This window comes from Anopheles bellator, chromosome 2 (genome assembly GCF_943735745.2).
Source record: "Anopheles bellator chromosome 2, idAnoBellAS_SP24_06.2, whole genome shotgun sequence".
Classification (NCBI taxonomy): Eukaryota; Metazoa; Arthropoda; class Insecta; order Diptera; family Culicidae; genus Anopheles; species Anopheles bellator.
The window spans coordinates 9,226,033-9,242,528 of record NC_071286.1 but is presented as its reverse complement, the minus strand read 5'-3'; the positions used below and the strand labels follow the sequence as shown (position 1 = coordinate 9,242,528).

The following is a 16,496-nucleotide window of genomic DNA, read 5'->3' as shown; positions in this document are numbered from 1 at the left end:
CCGGTTACGCGCGGTGCTCGTTGTTGACAAGCATTCCATTGTGTGCTGTCCGTGTGGATACGCGTACCTTTCGTGCCGTCGAATCATCGTTAATCGAGAAATTTCCTGTTATCTGTTACGGCAATATCGGTTGCTTAATTTATCGTGCCCGTGCAGCGTTTAACACCCTATAAAACGCAATGGACGTCGATCAGCTGCCCTTTTTGGCAGAATACTCGAAGAGCAACCGAGCATCGTGCCGGCTTTGTAAGTCGAAGATCGCCAAGGATGTGCTCCGGCTTGCAGCTATGGTGCAGTCGCCGATGTACGACGGGAAGGTGGCCCAGTGGTACCACGAGGATTGCTTCTTCAAGAAACAGCGGCCAACCACGGAGGGCGACATTGCGCACTTCGAAGCGCTCCGGTACGAGGACCAGAAGAAGCTGCGCGAAAAAATCGGTAACTGAATGCGTCATTAGCTGGGTGCGGGGAATGGTCATGAAATTTCATGTCAACTTGTGCACTTCGCTCTAGCTACACTCGGCAGTGTTGTGGCGGCTGCGCCGAAAGGCAAAGGGAAAAAACGTTCGGCTGCCGAGGGTCTGGCTTTAAAGGACTTTGGCGTTGAGTATGCCGCTTCCGGGCGGGCCGTTTGTCGCGGATGCGAGATTAAAATCATGAAAGATGAGGTGCGCATCAAGAAGGTGGCGTACGACACGGAGGTGGGTATGAAGTACGGTGGCCAACCGTTGTGGCACCATGCCGAGTGCTTTGCCAAACTGCGTGCCGAGCTGGGGTACTTCGAGAAGGCCGAAGCGATGCCGGGTTACAAGTCGATGAAGAAAGATGATCAGACCACGCTGAAGAAGCTTCTGCCGTAAGTGACGGGGGTAGCGTTTAATGGTGGGCCTGAAATTCTTTTCCTAATTCGTTTCCATCTCTCCTGGTTGGTTGGTCGCAGAGCCATCAAGGTTGAAGACGTGCCCTCTAAGAAGGTAAAGGAGGAGGTAAAGGACGAAGTGGACAAGGCGGCCGAAGAAGTGAACGAAAAGCGGAGGGGCGAGCAGCAGAAAGCGTTCTACAAAATACGCGACAAGCTAAAGGATCTGGGTGTGAAGAAGTCGGAGTTGATTGAAATCCTCGAGTGCAACAATCAGGCCGTGCCGGAAGGGAACGATCCGGTGTTGGATCGTGTTTGCGACATCATTACGTTCGGTGCCCTGGAACGATGCAAAAAGTGCGGTGGACAGTACGTGCTCCAAAAGTCAGCTTACATCTGCGGCGGCAACTTGACCGAGTGGACCAAGTGTATGAACTCGGAGGTAGCACCGGCCCGGAAGAAAACCAAAATACCGACCGACATCAAGGCTGCGTACCCATTCCTCAAGTCCTACAAGTCAGCCGTCAGCGATCGAGTGATCCACTACGTGCCGCCGAGCGTCAGCACGGAGGCGAACAAGGTCAAGAAGGAAGAGGACCAGCCGGCGGAGCCGAAAGTACATCGCGAGAAGCCGCCGCTGTACAATCTGGAGTTTGTGATCCTCGGCAAAACGGCCACACCGAAGGATCAGCTCAAGCTCCAGATACAGAAGCTCGGTGGCAAGGTGGTGACGAAAATTGCGAGTCACACGGCGGCCATCATTTCGACGCCGGAAGAGGTTGAGCGTATGAGTAAGCGGATGGAGGAGGCCAAGGAGCTGGAGATTCAGGTGGTGCCCGAAGAATTCCTCGAGGATGCCAAAACAGGCAGCGCACTGTCGTTCATCACCAGTCGAGCCATCTGTGACTGGGGCTCGGATCCGCTGACGCGCATTCCGAGCGAAGAGGAAACTCGCTCGCGATCGAAGAAGAGTATCTACGAAAAGTCGGTCCCGGCCACAATGAAGCTACAGATGAAAAGTGGGCTGGTAGTGGATCCGGCATCGGGGCTTGCTGATAGGGCGCACGTGTACCGGCAGGGCAACACCATCTACAATTGCGTGCTGAACAAGGTTGACATTCAGCAGGACAAGAATTCGTTCTACAAACTACAGGTACTACAAGACGACAAGCAGAACAAGTACGTTGTATCGATCTTCCCGAGGATCATTGTCAAAAACTATCGCGGAATGTTTTACTTTCAGATATTGGTTGTTCCGAGCCTGGGGTCGCATCGGTACGACGATCGGTGGCACAAAGGTGGAAAACCACTCCAACGTGATGGATGCCATCGATCAATTCACGGAACTGTTTTATGAAAAGACTGGTAACGAATGGGTTCGCCACGACTCGCGATACAGCAAAATGGCGGGTATGTTCTACCCGATCGAAATCGATTACAGTGAGACGAAGATGAAGCGACTGGCGGAGGAGAGTACGATCCAGTCCAAGATCGCACCGGCGGTGCAGGATCTAATTCGCATGCTGTTCGACGTGGACGCCATGAACCGTGTGCTGCTCGAGTTCGAGCTGGACATGGAGAAGATGCCACTGGGCAAACTGTCCCAGCGACAGTTGCAGTCCGCCATGAAGGTGCTCTCGGAACTGTCCGATCTGATCACCGGCAGCGGATCGAACGCGCAGTTCATCGACGCCTCGAATCGCTTCTATTCGTTCATTCCGCACAACTTTGGTGTTTCCGCGCCGAAGGTGCTCGACACGCTGGAGCAGGTCAACAACAAACAGGCGATGTTGGAGAGTTTGATCGAGATCGAGGTGGCGTATTCGTTGCTTAACACGGCGACGGGCAAGTCGAACGAAGAAAAGAACCCACTGGACGTCCACTACGAGCAGTTGAAGACGGAAATCGTCCCGATGGACCGCAACACCGAAGAGTTTACGCTACTGGAGCAGTACGTGCGCAACACGCACGCCGCCACGCACACGTCGTACGAACTGGAGGTTCAAGAAATCTTCCGCGTCAAGCGCAAGGGCGAGGACCGGCGCTACCAAGCGTTCCGCAAGCTGCACAACCGCAAGCTTTTGTGGCACGGTTCGCGGCTGACCAACTTTGTGGGCATTCTGACGCACGGTTTGAAGATCGCTCCACCGGAGGCACCGGTCAGTGGGTACATGTTTGGTAAGGGTATCTACTTTGCGGATATGGTGTCGAAATCCGCCAACTACTGTTGCACCAATCCGAAGGACTCGACGGGATTGATGCTTCTGTGCGAAGTGGCCCTGGGCAACATGCAGGAGTTTAAGGGTGCCCACTACGTGCAGAAGCTCCCGAATGATAAGCACAGCGTGAAGGGTGTCGGAAGAACGCAGCCCGACGCGAAAGAGTCGCACGTTCGGGCCGACGGAGTCGAGATTCCGCTCGGCAAGGGTGTCACGGACGACAAGGTCGGCAGCACGTTGCTGTACAACGAGTACATCGTGTACGACGTATCGCAGGTTAACTGCCAGTACTTGTTCAAGATGAACTTCAAGTACAAGTACTGAGGATCGCATTTTCTAAGGTAGGTTAGTCGTTTTTACGAAAAGCCTAAAAATAAACAGCCAACCATTTGTTGAAACGACCGACACGACCTCATCGACATCACAAGCTTAACAACTCGGTTTAATTCCTAGGTCTGGGACATTTTTCCTAGTTACCAAAACCAATATTTCCAAGTAATAACTATTATCCAATCCATTACTGCTGATTCAAATAAAATGTCTCATCGAGCTAGATGTTAATGGATCCCATTGTTTATGTGTGCCCGTCCCAGAAAAGCGGTCGCGAAGACGCCCTGTGAACTTCCCTTCTGCGTGCCGTGAATTGGCTTTAGAAAAAGTTATTCGTAAACCAGGGTTTATTAGTGGCAACAAAATGCGTGCAGTTCAATGTTCCAATCGAACAATCTTTTTCTTAGGCTCCGGCACGTACGGCACTTTGCCCGGCCGTGAGTTTTGTCTCAGGTTCTCTTCCTTCCGCTTCTGTTTCTGCTTAACTGAGCGCAGCTTCTCTTGCTCCTTGTACACCGTTTTCGGTACCTGCCGGTGCTTAGCGATCCGCCGGACGCTGGGATGCGCCGCGTACTTTTCCTTCAGCGCCGCGTTGTAGTTGAAAGCGTTCTTCTCTCGGGCCTGCAGTGAGCCCAGCTTTTCCGACGCGTTCGCCTTCCAGACGCGTACATTCATCTCATCGGATCCCGAGAAGATGTACTTATTGTCCAAGCTCCACGCCATGCACGTCACGTGCTGCATCCGTTTGGTGTGATAGATTTCTCTGCTGGTCGCTTTGTTGGCCTCGAAGATGCGCACCGTTTTATCGTAGCTCCCGGATGTGAATTCCCGCCCGGTGGGTGCATAGTCGAGAGACGTGACCGATGACACGTGTCCACTGTGTATCGTGATCGGCACGTTCAACGAACGCGTGTCGAATGTGTACAAATTGTCGTCCTCGTTGGCAACAGTAAAGTTGAACGCCCGCATCGGATTCCAGGCCAACTGGTTGCAACGCAAGGTCATGATCAGTTTCCGGAGCGGCTTCTTTTCGCGTTGATCGCACAGTATGATGCCACGATCGGATGAGCACGCGGCCAGCAGAGAAGTTTCGATCGGATTGTACTTGATATCGTGCACCATATCGACGCCCCACTTGAGCTCCTTCAGGGGCTCATTCCGTTCCTCGTCCCAGATGTGGCAGGTGTCTCCGCTCGTTGCGAACGCCGAGCTATCGTAGCTGTGCGACAACGCCACACAAACGCCCTTCGTCAGAATGGTGTTTAGAGGCCTCTGCACCCGGTTCCCATCTTCCCAGTCCTGATTGTAGTCCCATACTTTGATGTTTTTATCATCACCGACGGTTAGGATCCGCTCACCGTCAGTCGTGAATGCTATGCCCCGGCAGTAGCCACTGTGTGCGGCCAGCGATACCATGCGCCTCTTATTCGCGACGTCCCAAATGCAAACTTCTCCATCGTAAGCACCACTCGCGAGGACCGACAGTTGCTGCGGGTTTTTCGCCAGCACCGCTAAGCCATCCTTATGGCCGTCCAGATTCCCGACAAACGGTTTGGCAAACACACGCTCCAGCTTGGTTGCGTTCAGCGCACGCACATATTCCCGTGCTCCCTGGAACGGGTGCAGCTCTGGATTGTAGTTCCGGAACGTCTTGTGAATGTCATCCTTGGTTTCGCGACAATAATTGTCCGGATTGCGGGAAATTACTTTAACTTTCATGACGATGGGGCTGTTTACAAGTTCGCACTCCGCACGCTTTCCAACGTAGGTCTTCCGACTGTCAAAAGAGCTGCCAGCTGTCAAAAAATCTGACAGCCGCTCATGGAGGGGATGGTGCATACAAACAAAACGATCGGCATCCAGTGTGAAAATTGTATCAGATTCTTTTATCTTAAGTGTCTGAAAATCGTAAGTATTGCCGAAGGAGGGTAATTATGTTCTGTATCGTACGTTGTGTAGTTTCATTTTAGCCACACACGCAGGTTAGACTGTGCATAAGGATTACTTTTGCGTGAATTGGATTCTATCTTAACTTGTTTGTTTTGGTTCCAGTTTAAAATCCCAATTGAAGCCACTCTCAGGTGAAATGCTGAAAATTTCACGGACATAAAGTATAAGATCCAATGACCAACGACGGCGCAATGATACTACCGGACTCTTGCCGTTGCTGCCTTCAGGAAACGAAGAATATGGTACACGTGTTCGATGTGCTGGACGAGTTTCGGAAGAAAATAAGCGAGCTCATCGAGCGAAATGGCCGGGTTACGGTAAGTGACGCATCCGCTGCGAATAAAGTGGTAATCCCAAACACCTAGCGCGTCCTGCTCCGTAGATATTGCCCGGCGACGGATATTCGAAGCAAATTTGCTTCGATTGCTTGGATAATGTGGCGATTGCGGAACGGTTCTGGATGCGTTGCAAAAAGACAATGGAACTGCTACATAGTCTAGCGTCAGAAGAACCGGATTGCATAGAGTGGTTAGATTCATCGGATGAGCTACACGTAAAGGATGTGGTCGTGGCCAATGAAGTACCCGACCTGGCTGCAAACGGGGCACAGGATGTGGAAGAGCTCGAAGATGAGCAACTGACAACCATGCTCACTGATCCTGAGGAGGCTGATCCGGAGGCCGAATTCCAACCGGTCCACACAGAGGACATCGAAACAGGAACCATTTTGGACGAGGAAAGACTGGACGAGAGTGAGTTTGGCGATCGTTTTAGCATCGAAACAGTGGCGCAATCACCTTCAAACGAAACTGCTGTCGGGTCGCATGAAACTAACGCGCTTAACGTGGCAGTAGGCGATAGTCCTGGGTTAAGCTCACGTAAGACGAGAGATTTAAGACACGTCTGTAGCCAGTGCGGAGCCTCCTTTGTGACAACGCTCCACTTTGCTCGTCATCTGCGTGGTCACAGTGTCCTGGCGTGCGAGAAGTGTCTGGAAGCATTTCGCAGGTATGTGCTGCATCTTTCCAACATCTTTTTTTCGTTAATCTTGCAATCTCGTTTCAGTATCAAGAAGCTAACGGAGCACGAAACAAAATGTCAACGAGGGAAGTACGTACCGGAATCTTCGTCTTCCGCTGACCAAAATGATGCCGCTAAGATGGCTGTACGTAAAAAATCACACATATGCCCACACTGCGGCAAATGTTGGGTTTCAGCTTCCGCTCTGGTTGCTCACTGTCGCACACACACGGGCGAACGGCCGTTCGAGTGCCGGTTCTGCGCAAAACGGTTCACCACTTCGACCGGCCTAGACGCCCACGAACGGCGCCATCTGGGCAAAAAGCCGTACCGATGTTCGATCTGCGGGAAATGCTTTACCGAGAGCTCTAATATGCGAGTGCACATGAGGCAGCACACACAGGAAAGGCCGCACGCATGTAAGGTGTGCAATCGCGCATTCTCGCGCGTCTATCTGCTGCAGCTGCACATGCGAACGCACACCGGGGAAAAACCGTACATGTGCGATCTTTGCGATAGGGGCTTCTCTCAGCAGAGTGATCTGGTGTCCCATCAGCGTATCCACAGTGGTGAGCGGCCGTACGTGTGTGGTATTTGTAGTAAGTCGTTCATCAAACGCAACGGCCTGATGCAACACTTGAAAAGTCACCAAAGACACTTGCCATCGACCACTTTTCCGCAGTCGAAATCATAATTAATATACGTGTGATAGGCCATTCTAATTTCGCTACTCCGTTCGCACTTTATTGGAGAACGGCAGGTATTGTGGTCCCCGTTTCCTCTCGATTAGTGAGCACTCCGAAACAACGCGGGCCAGTTCGTACAGCATCATCACTACGATGGTCGTGCACTCGATGATGACGAAGTGTGATATCGAAGTACCGATCTCGAGCCACGATCCTTCGTTGCGGACGAGAAAGAAAAAGTTCAAACACATCCAATCGCACACGATTAGCGTGAGGGTGAAGATTTTCCTCTTCTCAACCTGCGAATGGGATTAGAATCGGGATTAGAAGATCGGTTTCTTTTTGTGTGGCTTCCATTAGTTAACGGCATCTTACGGCTGTAACGATAACCATTGCTTTTAGCGAGCAAACTACCAGCACCAGCGGAACCAGCAGCTTGAGTACGATCAGGGCCATCATGGTGAAGGGTGAGAAGGTTGTCACGAAGCATCGGACCCAGTTCGGATCGAACGAACTGACCGTTGCCAAATTGCCAGTACCGAAGAATGAAGTTAGAAGAAACAGCATCTACCGAAGAGTCACAGGCACATTTTTTGTAAATCTTCTCTTTGCGGACCATTTTTGCTATCTACACTTACAAATGCCAAACAGCGGCGCGTTTGGTGAACGTCGACTGGGGCTTGCGCAGTTTTCGACGAGCAAAACGATAAATTCTAAAAGACGAACCACAATGGAAGATCATTCAATTCTTCTGTCTATCTATGATAATTTTACCTTCACTTTTCCGTGCACCAAAAAACTCTCCACCTCAAACCAGCTGTAGAGAGTCAAGCAGAAGCACAGCAGAAACAGTGGTTCGTACGATAGCGAGAGCATCGTGTAGGGCACGCTAAGACCACTAAATAACGCCAGCATACGATCCGCAATCATGGTGCTCCCTAGCAGCGGTGTCACTAGTCCCAGTGCTGTCGAAAGAACATATCGGTTCAACCATTGTTCGATGTGAATCTCCTGCAGTTGCTCGAAACGTACCCGAAAACACCCAACAAGAAGTCCTACTCCATTGCGGAACGGATTGCGAAGACTCGATCGCACTGATGATGTACAGTAGATTGAACGCTTGTAACAGTTGCAGCAAGATGTTAGCCACAGTGAGGAAGGAAGAAAGTGTTCCCCTTTTCAATATTACGATGTTGGTAACGGTCCAGGCAATGATCGATAGAATGCTGCCAATGGAGCGTAAACTCAGCAAAAATGGTGGTTCTGATATTCGAAGGTGCGGGTTATAACTACTTACAGCAAGTAAACGTTCGAATTGTCACGATCCACGTTGGGTATTAAGGGAAATCCTGCCAGAAGCGTGTTGCAGATAAACCATCGCCAAAAGATGGGCCATGGAAACTGTGTGCCGCTCTGTTTCACTCTATACAGACACGCCCCAACGAGGACACAATGGAGCCAAAGAAGGGGAGCCAACAACCGTCGATCCATGAATGCTAAAACCTGTAATTGATTAGGCGCTTAAGCGAAGAGCTAATTTCTTACCCACAAACTCGCATCTTACCAGGGTTTCTACGACAATTACAAATCCTAAACAATAGATCACAGTCTTCAGCCTTACCAGGTGTGTGTATTCCCTCCAGTGAGCTGCTATGTAACCCCACAGTGCGATGGGAACTAGGAAGTATAATAACGTTACGGGCGGTGTTCTTTGGGCTGTAAATAAAAACCGTTGACCAGTGTGCAGAATAAGATTTTCTTTGCGAACCCACCAATGTTTAAAACTACAACACAAGCGGCCACTAATACTGCCATTAGAGCGACAAGTTGGCTGTAACCAACGCTACTGGTGTGTGTGGCCAGGCTTGGAGTGGTAAAGGTTTCCTTCGCCAGCAACAACAACCAACCCAGCATTGTCAGGGTAAGGGCAACGAACAGCTCCGGTTGATGGTATCGTTGAAAGTATCGGATCGCTTCCAGGCTCAGGTGCATCAGCATATGGCACAGCTTTTGCTACACAATAAGCACCGACACATTAAACGGCGCTTTTTGAAGTAACCCGCCAAAAACAAAGGCAACTCACCACTTTAACAAACTCGTTCGCCTCTGTTGAGCTTTCGATTTGTGCTACAAAGTTTTCAATCATCGTCTTGAAGTTTTTCTGTTCCGTTGGGGCCAGCGATTGAAGCGTTTTTCTTTCCGCTTCCCGTTGCCAGTGGAGGTACTGTTCCAGCAACTGGTCTGCATTGTTGCTCATTGCCCAAGCTGCATACTCCTGTGAGCAAGTTTTAAACCCTCAACATTAGATACTAACTATTAAAATCGGAAAATGATTTGTATTTACCTCCGATACGTTCAGCAGATGATGAGGCAGCGTTCCCAAATTATTCTTCGGTACCGCTATGCCGAGGATAGCCGACATAAGCGGTGCCACGTCCGCTTGGTTAATCTGATGCACCGGTATACTATTTCCATCCAGCTCCAGAAAACTCACAATATTCCTAGCACAACATTCGTATATCAGTGATTGCGGCCAATAGCTACTCAAAAAGCACTATCAATAGCGAACTTACTGTCTTAGATCGACGGCTTCGATTCCAGTCCGATTCCAGTGTCTAAGTCCGGCTCCCCACGCCAGGAATGGTGTTTCCGTTTCGAACGGATTACCCGAACCGTGCGATCCCTTATCGGTCATGCCGTGGTCGGATGTAAAAACATACGCCGTCCGTCCATCGTGCCCAGTGCTCTGTTCTATCAGTTCAACGATCGATGCAATGCCTTGATCGACAGTGAGCAGATTTTCCGTAAAAAGTCTGCGTGAAAATCGAATGATCAACCGGAAATCGGCGAAACAAAATCGGCTCTCCGTTCCGCCACTTACTCTGAATAGGGCTTGTGTACGTGCCCGGCCGTATCCAAACCGAGAAGATGCAGAAAAATGATGACTTTTGTGGTTGATAATACATCCCGTTTGGTGCTTTCGGCGGCTAGAAATTGACGAACGCGATCGAAAACCCAAACATCCAACAGTGAAGTGTTGGCCGATTGAGCAAAGATTTCATCTCCACTTGCGTACGTATCGGTGTGCACCCGGCCCGGAACTGCCCCACGCGAAAACATGTCGATGATATCCGGACTACCCCAGCAGTAACTGACACGTGAACGGTTCAGGACCGAGTCGAATTCGACGGGATTTTCCTTCCATCCCTTGAACACAGCACTGGGGTCCTCGTGTACACCTGCGGAAGGGAATAGCTACGTGTTTAGTGGCGTAACATCAACCTACGGCCGACAGCTACCGGATACCTCCCAGCAAAGCAGCATGACCGGGGCGGGATTCAGTAGGAACCCGGGTGTTGGATATGCCAAATACTCCCTGCGTCAGAAGTACTTCACGAAGAAAACGGGTGCGATTCAGATTGTGTTTTAGAAATGATTCTGTTCGCAAGCCATCCGCAACAAACAGCACCAGCCTGTAAAATGTAAGCTACGGTTGAAAAACGGCCATAAAACGATGCATTTTTCATAGCTACCGATCAGCCGGTGGTCGATCGTGTTCCCGTCCAACCGGCAGTCCCTGGAGTATTGGCGATTGGAAGTGTATGTAGAAAATGGACAGTAGGAAGATAACGTGAATAGCTATGGCCAGCAAGAAAAGCTTCATTTTGAGAACACGGGACACAAACTCGGGACTGCTCGGATAAAGTGCATATTGCAACGCGGCACTAACTGTTTCTGATTAGCAAAGGCGTCGCCAGTCGCAATTCACAAAGTAAACAAATAACGACGAGGTGCTGTCAGTGCCGGCTTTTTGGTTGTTGTCTGCCGTCAGTTTGTACCGACGAATTGATAAGTTTCTGGTGCAAAACGAAGGATTTTGCATTCAACCTCATTTTGAAAACAATTACACTATAATGTTGGAAATATTCCTGGAAGATGATGGTAAGACCAATGATCAGTCATCTGCGTTACCCAACAACGATCCAGTGATAGTTTTGAATTATGAAGTGCCCACTTTAAAAGACAAAAATTGTCGATTTTATTACTTGTAAACCGCTGGCAGTTCCACGCGCTTCTGGGTGATCCAAATAAAATTAAAGTACATATCCTTTGTTGTATGTGTTTGTTAAAGTACCAACATTAAAAAGTAACTTAAGCCTAAGGTGTAGATTCAAAACGAGACGCAAAAGCTTAATGCCGACGGTTGATCCCCGGTGATTCTATGACTCCCCTGCGTAAGTTTCAGTTTCCCCGCATGGCCCGTTGACAGAGACTTGCGCTTGTGATGCGTATTCGAACTATGCGAAAGCCTATTCGATCGCATGGTTCGAACTGTTCCCTTCCTTTCCGAAGCGCCACGGATTCGGCATACCGTTCATCAGGTGCCGATTGGGGTCCATTCGGGCGAACGCTTCCGCGGCAATGCGCCTCAGAGATTCCGCTTCGGAGGCTCCGGTCGCTTCGACCATGTCCTTCAGGATACTGCCGTCCTGCTGCAGCAATTCGTGCGGTGTGTTGAACTCACGTGCTACACCTGCATCCATTACGAGTATCCGGTCAGAGTCCATTACCGTGTGGAGCCGATGAGCCACCGTCAGCACGGTGCAATGTTTAAACTTTTCCCGAATCGTTTTCTGTATCAAAGCGTCGGTCCTGCAAAAGAAAAGTGGAATAAGTCAAGACTCTCCCGAATGGCGGCAAATCGTTCCCATACTGTGGATCAACGTTGGCCGTCGCTTCATCGAGCACCAGGATTTTGTTGTTCCGCAAAATCGCTCTCGCCAGGCAGATAAGTTGGCGCTGGCCAACGCTGAAATTGGTGCCCCCTTCCGTCACCATATAGTCCAGTCCGTTGATGGACGAGCGCAGCTCGACCTCACCGATCGCACGCCATAGCATATCGTCGTCGTACAGGCTGAATGGATCCAGATTGTAGCGAATCGTGGCACTAAACAGGACGGGATCCTGTGGGATGATCGATATTTTCGATCGCAGCGCCTCCAACGCGATCACCCCCGTGTCGATGCCGTCGATCATGATGCGACCCTCGATGCGTGCCAATCGGAACAGGGCACCGATTAGTGACGACTTGCCAGCACCGGTTCGCCCAACGATGCCTACTTTCCACGTCGGCTCGATGATGAGCTCCAGGTTTTTGAGTACCGGCGGAGCGTTTGGCTCGTAACAGAGTGACATATTGTGTAATTGTACCTGCCCCTTCCACGGCCAATCTCCCGGTGGTACTTTCGGGGGGTTTTGTTCCGAGGGGATTTCCGTGTACTGCACGACACGCTCCACGGCCGTCATCTGCTGGATCGATTCCGTCGTCTGCCGAATACCGTACTGCACCATACCGGTCAGGATTAGGGCTTGTGAAATGGCCAAGCCAACGTTTGCACTGTAAGTATCTGCACGAAGTGTACAAAAACAGTTTAGTAAAGGCTATGGGATCGTTTCACTCATAGTTCTTTTACTTTGGTGAAGCACGATGAAGCTGAAGGTAACGCAAGCCACAAACGCCGTACTGATGCAATCCAACCATAAACCTAGCGCCGCATTGCTGGCCATCGTTAACTGCCACACGGCCGAGTGCACGTTCTGTAGTTCGTCGAATTCCTCCCGAATTTTTTCCTGTGCATTGCTCGCTCGGATGGTCGAAAGCCCCGTCAGTGTGGCGGAAAGATGAGAAAACACCGGACTCCGCGCTGTAAGGAAACGTTTAGGGGGGTAAGTAACTCATTCTTTGATACGTTATCGCTGCGGGACACTTACTGATACCCTCGAGACGCTTAAGATCCTGTATCGGACGAAGGTAAAGCTTGAGGGCGACTGCGTAGAGGAGCACCGCCCCGAACAAAGGTACCAGCAGTAACGGATTGACGATCGTAATCATCGTGAGGATACCGATCATCACCAACAGTATCTGGATGGCTTCGATCATTGCCTTCGGTAGTAGTTCGTCGATCGCGCCCATGTCCTTCGAGAAGCGATTCAGAATGCGACCCGATGGATTGATGTCAAAGAAGCGCATCGGTGCGGACAGAATCTTGGCGAACATCCGATCGTGCAGATTGCGTGATGCTTTCATGCAGATGTTGAAGAAGAGATACCCGCGGAAGATCGTGAAAACGACAACACCGATGATAATCACGCCGTACGTGTACAGAAAATCAACCGTCGACGTGTGGACGGCATCCTCATCCACGAGCCGTTTCTCTTCCTGGCGTGTCCAGTAGGTAACGAAGTAATCCGATCCACTGACGATCGCTTGCGAAAGGAGCAGCATGAGCAAGGTGAACAACAGCATCAGAATGTTTCCTCCCGAGAGGAAGTATGTGGTCCAGATACGCCACGAAATGCTTCCCTCGGCCTGATCTTCCGCTACCTGACGTCCAAGGTGATCCGCGACACTTGACTACGGATCGAAAGTAGAAAGGTGAATGCCGGGACCACGCTGTACCGTCGCATGAACAAGCATACTTACCGCACAAGAGCTGGGTGTAACGCCTCGCAATGAAACTGTACTGCCCTTCAGTAGCTTGTACCCATCCAGCGTCACTCCGTCGATGAACGGTATTTCGTCGTCAGGAATGTCGGATGCCAGGACGTCCTCCTCGCTCGCACCACTAGCCTTTTCCTTCGCCTCCTTTTCCCCACAGTTCAGTAACTTTCCGAAATCCACCTTCCCATTGGCCAGTTCCGTGTACGTGCCTTGCGTGACCAGCTTTCCTCCTTCGACGATCACTATCCAATCGGCCTCCTTCAGGAAGTGAACTTGGTGTGTCACGAGAACACGGGTCGAACGGTGCTTCTGTGCCAGATAGCCCCGCGGGCCGATCACCTCGTCGAAAAGATGCTTACCGACGTGGGCATCGACCGCACTGAGCGGATCGTCCAGCAGATAGATCGACGCGTTGTTGTAGACGGCACGCGCCAAGCTCACGCGTGCCCGCTGGCCACCGGACAACGAGGTACCACGTTCACCGACCACCGTTTTATCACCATCGGGAAGCTGCTGAAAGTCGGTGGACAGAGCACAGTGTCGCACTACCGTCTGATAACGCTGCCGATCGTACGGCAGTCCGAACAGGATGTTATTCCTCACGGTGCCGGTAAAAAGCCACGGTTCCTGCGAACCGTACGATATGTCCCCGTAGATCGTAGCGGTGCCATTCTGGATGGGCAGCTCTCCCAGCAGCAACTGCAACAATGAGCTTTTCCCCGACCCAACCGGGCCGATTACTGCCAGGAGCTTCCCGGGCCCGATCTTTACACTGATGTCCTTCAGTGTTTTTTCAGTCGTTTCCTCCCAGCTTGCGGTTACGTTCTGTAGCTCGATCGCTGGTCTACTGCTACCGTCGTCGACCATATCATTCGGTGCGTTTCTGTGCAACCCGGATGCTGCCGCTTGTGCATTCGGGTCGTGTTCCTCCTGTGCCAAAAACTCCTGAACGCGATCGATCGACACGAGTGCTTCAGCACCGAGCGACACGGCCATCGGATAGAAGATCGCTGCCGTCAGCTGAAGCGCATTGAAGAACTGTGCCATCGGGAACACGATGTCGGCGGTAATAGAGCGTCCCTCGATGACGCAACAGGCGATCGCTAGGAACAGGGTCGAGCGCTCCGTAAACACCATCGTGCTGAGGTAGATCCCCCGGATGTACGAGGCCCACCGTATCTGGCGCACTTCCTTCTTGCGCGCAATCGAAACCACCTTGTGGAACGGTTTCTCCCAGGCATACATCTTGATCACCTGGATGCCCTGAATCAACTCGTTCATGATGCCGACCCGCTGATCGGTCTTTTTCGCCACCCGCATCCGAATGATCGAACTCAGCCGACTCAACCCCGTCTGGACTGGGATGGTTTTGACCAGCAATCCAATCACTCCGACGAGCGCGGCCCATTGTACGCGGCGCCAGATCAGATAGCAGGTGAAGCAGGCCTAAAACACCGGAACCCCGAAAGTAAAATTCACATCACGCAATCAAATGCCACCAACCTGAAAGGACTACCAACCTGAAACGGAAGCACCCAAACGTAGTGGCTGTAGATGAATCCATAATCCAGCCGACTTACGTCGTTCGACAGCAGGTTAATCATGTAGCCGGCCGGTGTTCGACCGGCGGCCTTCTTCGACATGCGGAGCGTCTTGCGGTAGATCACGGAGCAGCTGGCTATGCGCATCCGTGCCCCTATCAAACGCTGCCGTAGGTCGGAATGATGGCTACAGAAGCAACCCAACAGCGTCAGCACTACCAGCAACCACGACAACCAAAGCACATCGTTCCAGGCGTGCTCCAGAAAGGCTTCGAAGTTGTCGATCAGCGTCTGGTTTGCGGCAACCACTGTATCGTCGTCGTAAGGAAGAACCGGCAGCATGGTCGTTTCAGATGAATCGTCTATAAGAGAGATGTGGTGGTTGTTCATTCGCCGTACAAGCTACCTACTTTCGGCTTTGAAACATGAAAGTGGCCAGATAAGAGGCTCATAGACGAAAACACCACTTAATACATTTACGTCAAATTGGTGCAAATTCAACCAAGCGCTACCTCAGTTTGACATGTGCGTATCTGCCGCCCTACATAGAAAACGTGAGCGTCGTTGAATCGAAAGCGAAATTACCACTTCGTTTGATTGCCGTCGATGGTTGATCGTAAGCCTAATTAATCAACTCCTTAAGTTCTAATCAGTATACCTTCTTGCAGGCCTGCAGACTCCCCTCCAATGCTGTTGGTCAGCGACGGCAAATCGTCGTGCATAATACGCCTTTTTCGCCGACGATTGATCATAGCCTCTTGGTCGAACACTAGCGATTCAAGCTGGGACACGGTGGTGTCCGGCATCATTAACGGCATGGCCACCGGTGGCAGTGTGCTGATCGGGACGACATCCTCAAGCACCTGCACGGCTAGATGCGTCGAGTTGGCGCTCGGTTCTTGAAACTGTATCAGCAACTGGGCCAGCACCACGGGCAGGATCGTTCTGCGGCGGTAGAGGTATTGAGTATTTTAATATTGACAGCGACACTGGAGGAATGCTGACGCACGACTCACTTAATAAGGACGAACAGGAAGATGAGCAACCCATCGAACAGGCACTGTTTGTAGAACGTGTGGAAAAGAGCGTTCCGAAGTTTTGGCTGCCGGCTGGCGATGCGTGCCTGAGACAGTTCCTTTTCCCACTGCCTGGTAGAAGAAATCCGAACGGCACAGTAAATCAGTCGTTTATCGGCAGACGCAACTTAATCAAACGCAGCACAAGCACAGCATAATTGAGACGCATCATTGATTGTGGCCTTCGGAGGGTAATACCGATGATAACGGTGAACCGGCTATTGTGGGTTTACCGGAAAAGATTAACGCACCCGAATGCAACCACTGGCCTTCCAGAAGGCCATCCTTCTAGGATCATCGTTCATCAATGAAC

General features: G+C 51.1%; 5 protein-coding genes across 5 annotated transcripts; 2 read left to right on the top strand and 3 right to left on the bottom strand.

Moving 5' to 3' along the window:
* The first annotated feature begins 66 nt into the window (after window positions 1-66).
* On the top strand, window positions 67-3,568 carry LOC131209313 (poly [ADP-ribose] polymerase). The gene is made up of 4 exons (XM_058202354.1): window positions 67-438; window positions 514-856; window positions 941-2,038; window positions 2,103-3,568. The coding sequence occupies exons 1-4, from the start codon at window positions 180-182 to the stop codon at window positions 3,400-3,402; spliced, it is 3,000 nt and encodes a 999-aa protein (XP_058058337.1). The 5' UTR covers window positions 67-179; the 3' UTR covers window positions 3,403-3,568.
* A 188-nt stretch (window positions 3,569-3,756) lies between these two features.
* On the bottom strand, window positions 3,757-5,170 carry LOC131211313 (DDB1- and CUL4-associated factor 13). Its single transcript, XM_058204731.1, has one exon. It carries the CDS (start codon window positions 5,125-5,127, stop codon window positions 3,784-3,786), a length of 1,344 nt encoding a protein of 447 aa, XP_058060714.1. The 5' UTR covers window positions 5,128-5,170; the 3' UTR covers window positions 3,757-3,783.
* On the bottom strand, window positions 5,069-15,784 carry LOC131211310 (probable multidrug resistance-associated protein lethal(2)03659). Its single transcript, XM_058204728.1, has 8 exons — window positions 15,766-15,784; window positions 15,087-15,469; window positions 13,570-15,012; window positions 12,837-13,479; window positions 12,539-12,769; window positions 11,779-12,472; window positions 11,470-11,717; window positions 5,069-5,118 (listed from the first exon to the last, which is right to left on the bottom strand). The coding sequence occupies exons 2-8, from the start codon at window positions 15,447-15,449 to the stop codon at window positions 5,069-5,071; spliced, it is 3,672 nt and encodes a 1,223-aa protein (XP_058060711.1). The 5' UTR covers window positions 15,450-15,469; window positions 15,766-15,784.
* On the top strand, window positions 5,289-8,720 carry LOC131211312 (zinc finger protein with KRAB and SCAN domains 7-like). Its single transcript, XM_058204730.1, has 4 exons — window positions 5,289-5,390; window positions 5,461-5,675; window positions 5,741-6,366; window positions 6,424-8,720. The coding sequence occupies exons 2-4, from the start codon at window positions 5,532-5,534 to the stop codon at window positions 7,070-7,072; spliced, it is 1,419 nt and encodes a 472-aa protein (XP_058060713.1). The 5' UTR covers window positions 5,289-5,390; window positions 5,461-5,531; the 3' UTR covers window positions 7,073-8,720.
* Window positions 7,845-10,794, bottom strand: LOC131211311 (GPI ethanolamine phosphate transferase 1-like). Its single transcript, XM_058204729.1, has 10 exons — window positions 10,598-10,794; window positions 10,371-10,537; window positions 9,946-10,303; window positions 9,638-9,877; window positions 9,409-9,565; window positions 9,148-9,339; window positions 8,837-9,077; window positions 8,629-8,780; window positions 8,362-8,567; window positions 7,845-8,290 (listed from the first exon to the last, which is right to left on the bottom strand). The coding sequence occupies exons 1-10, from the start codon at window positions 10,726-10,728 to the stop codon at window positions 7,963-7,965; spliced, it is 2,172 nt and encodes a 723-aa protein (XP_058060712.1). The 5' UTR covers window positions 10,729-10,794; the 3' UTR covers window positions 7,845-7,962.
* Window positions 15,785-16,496: the final 712 nt, after the last annotated feature.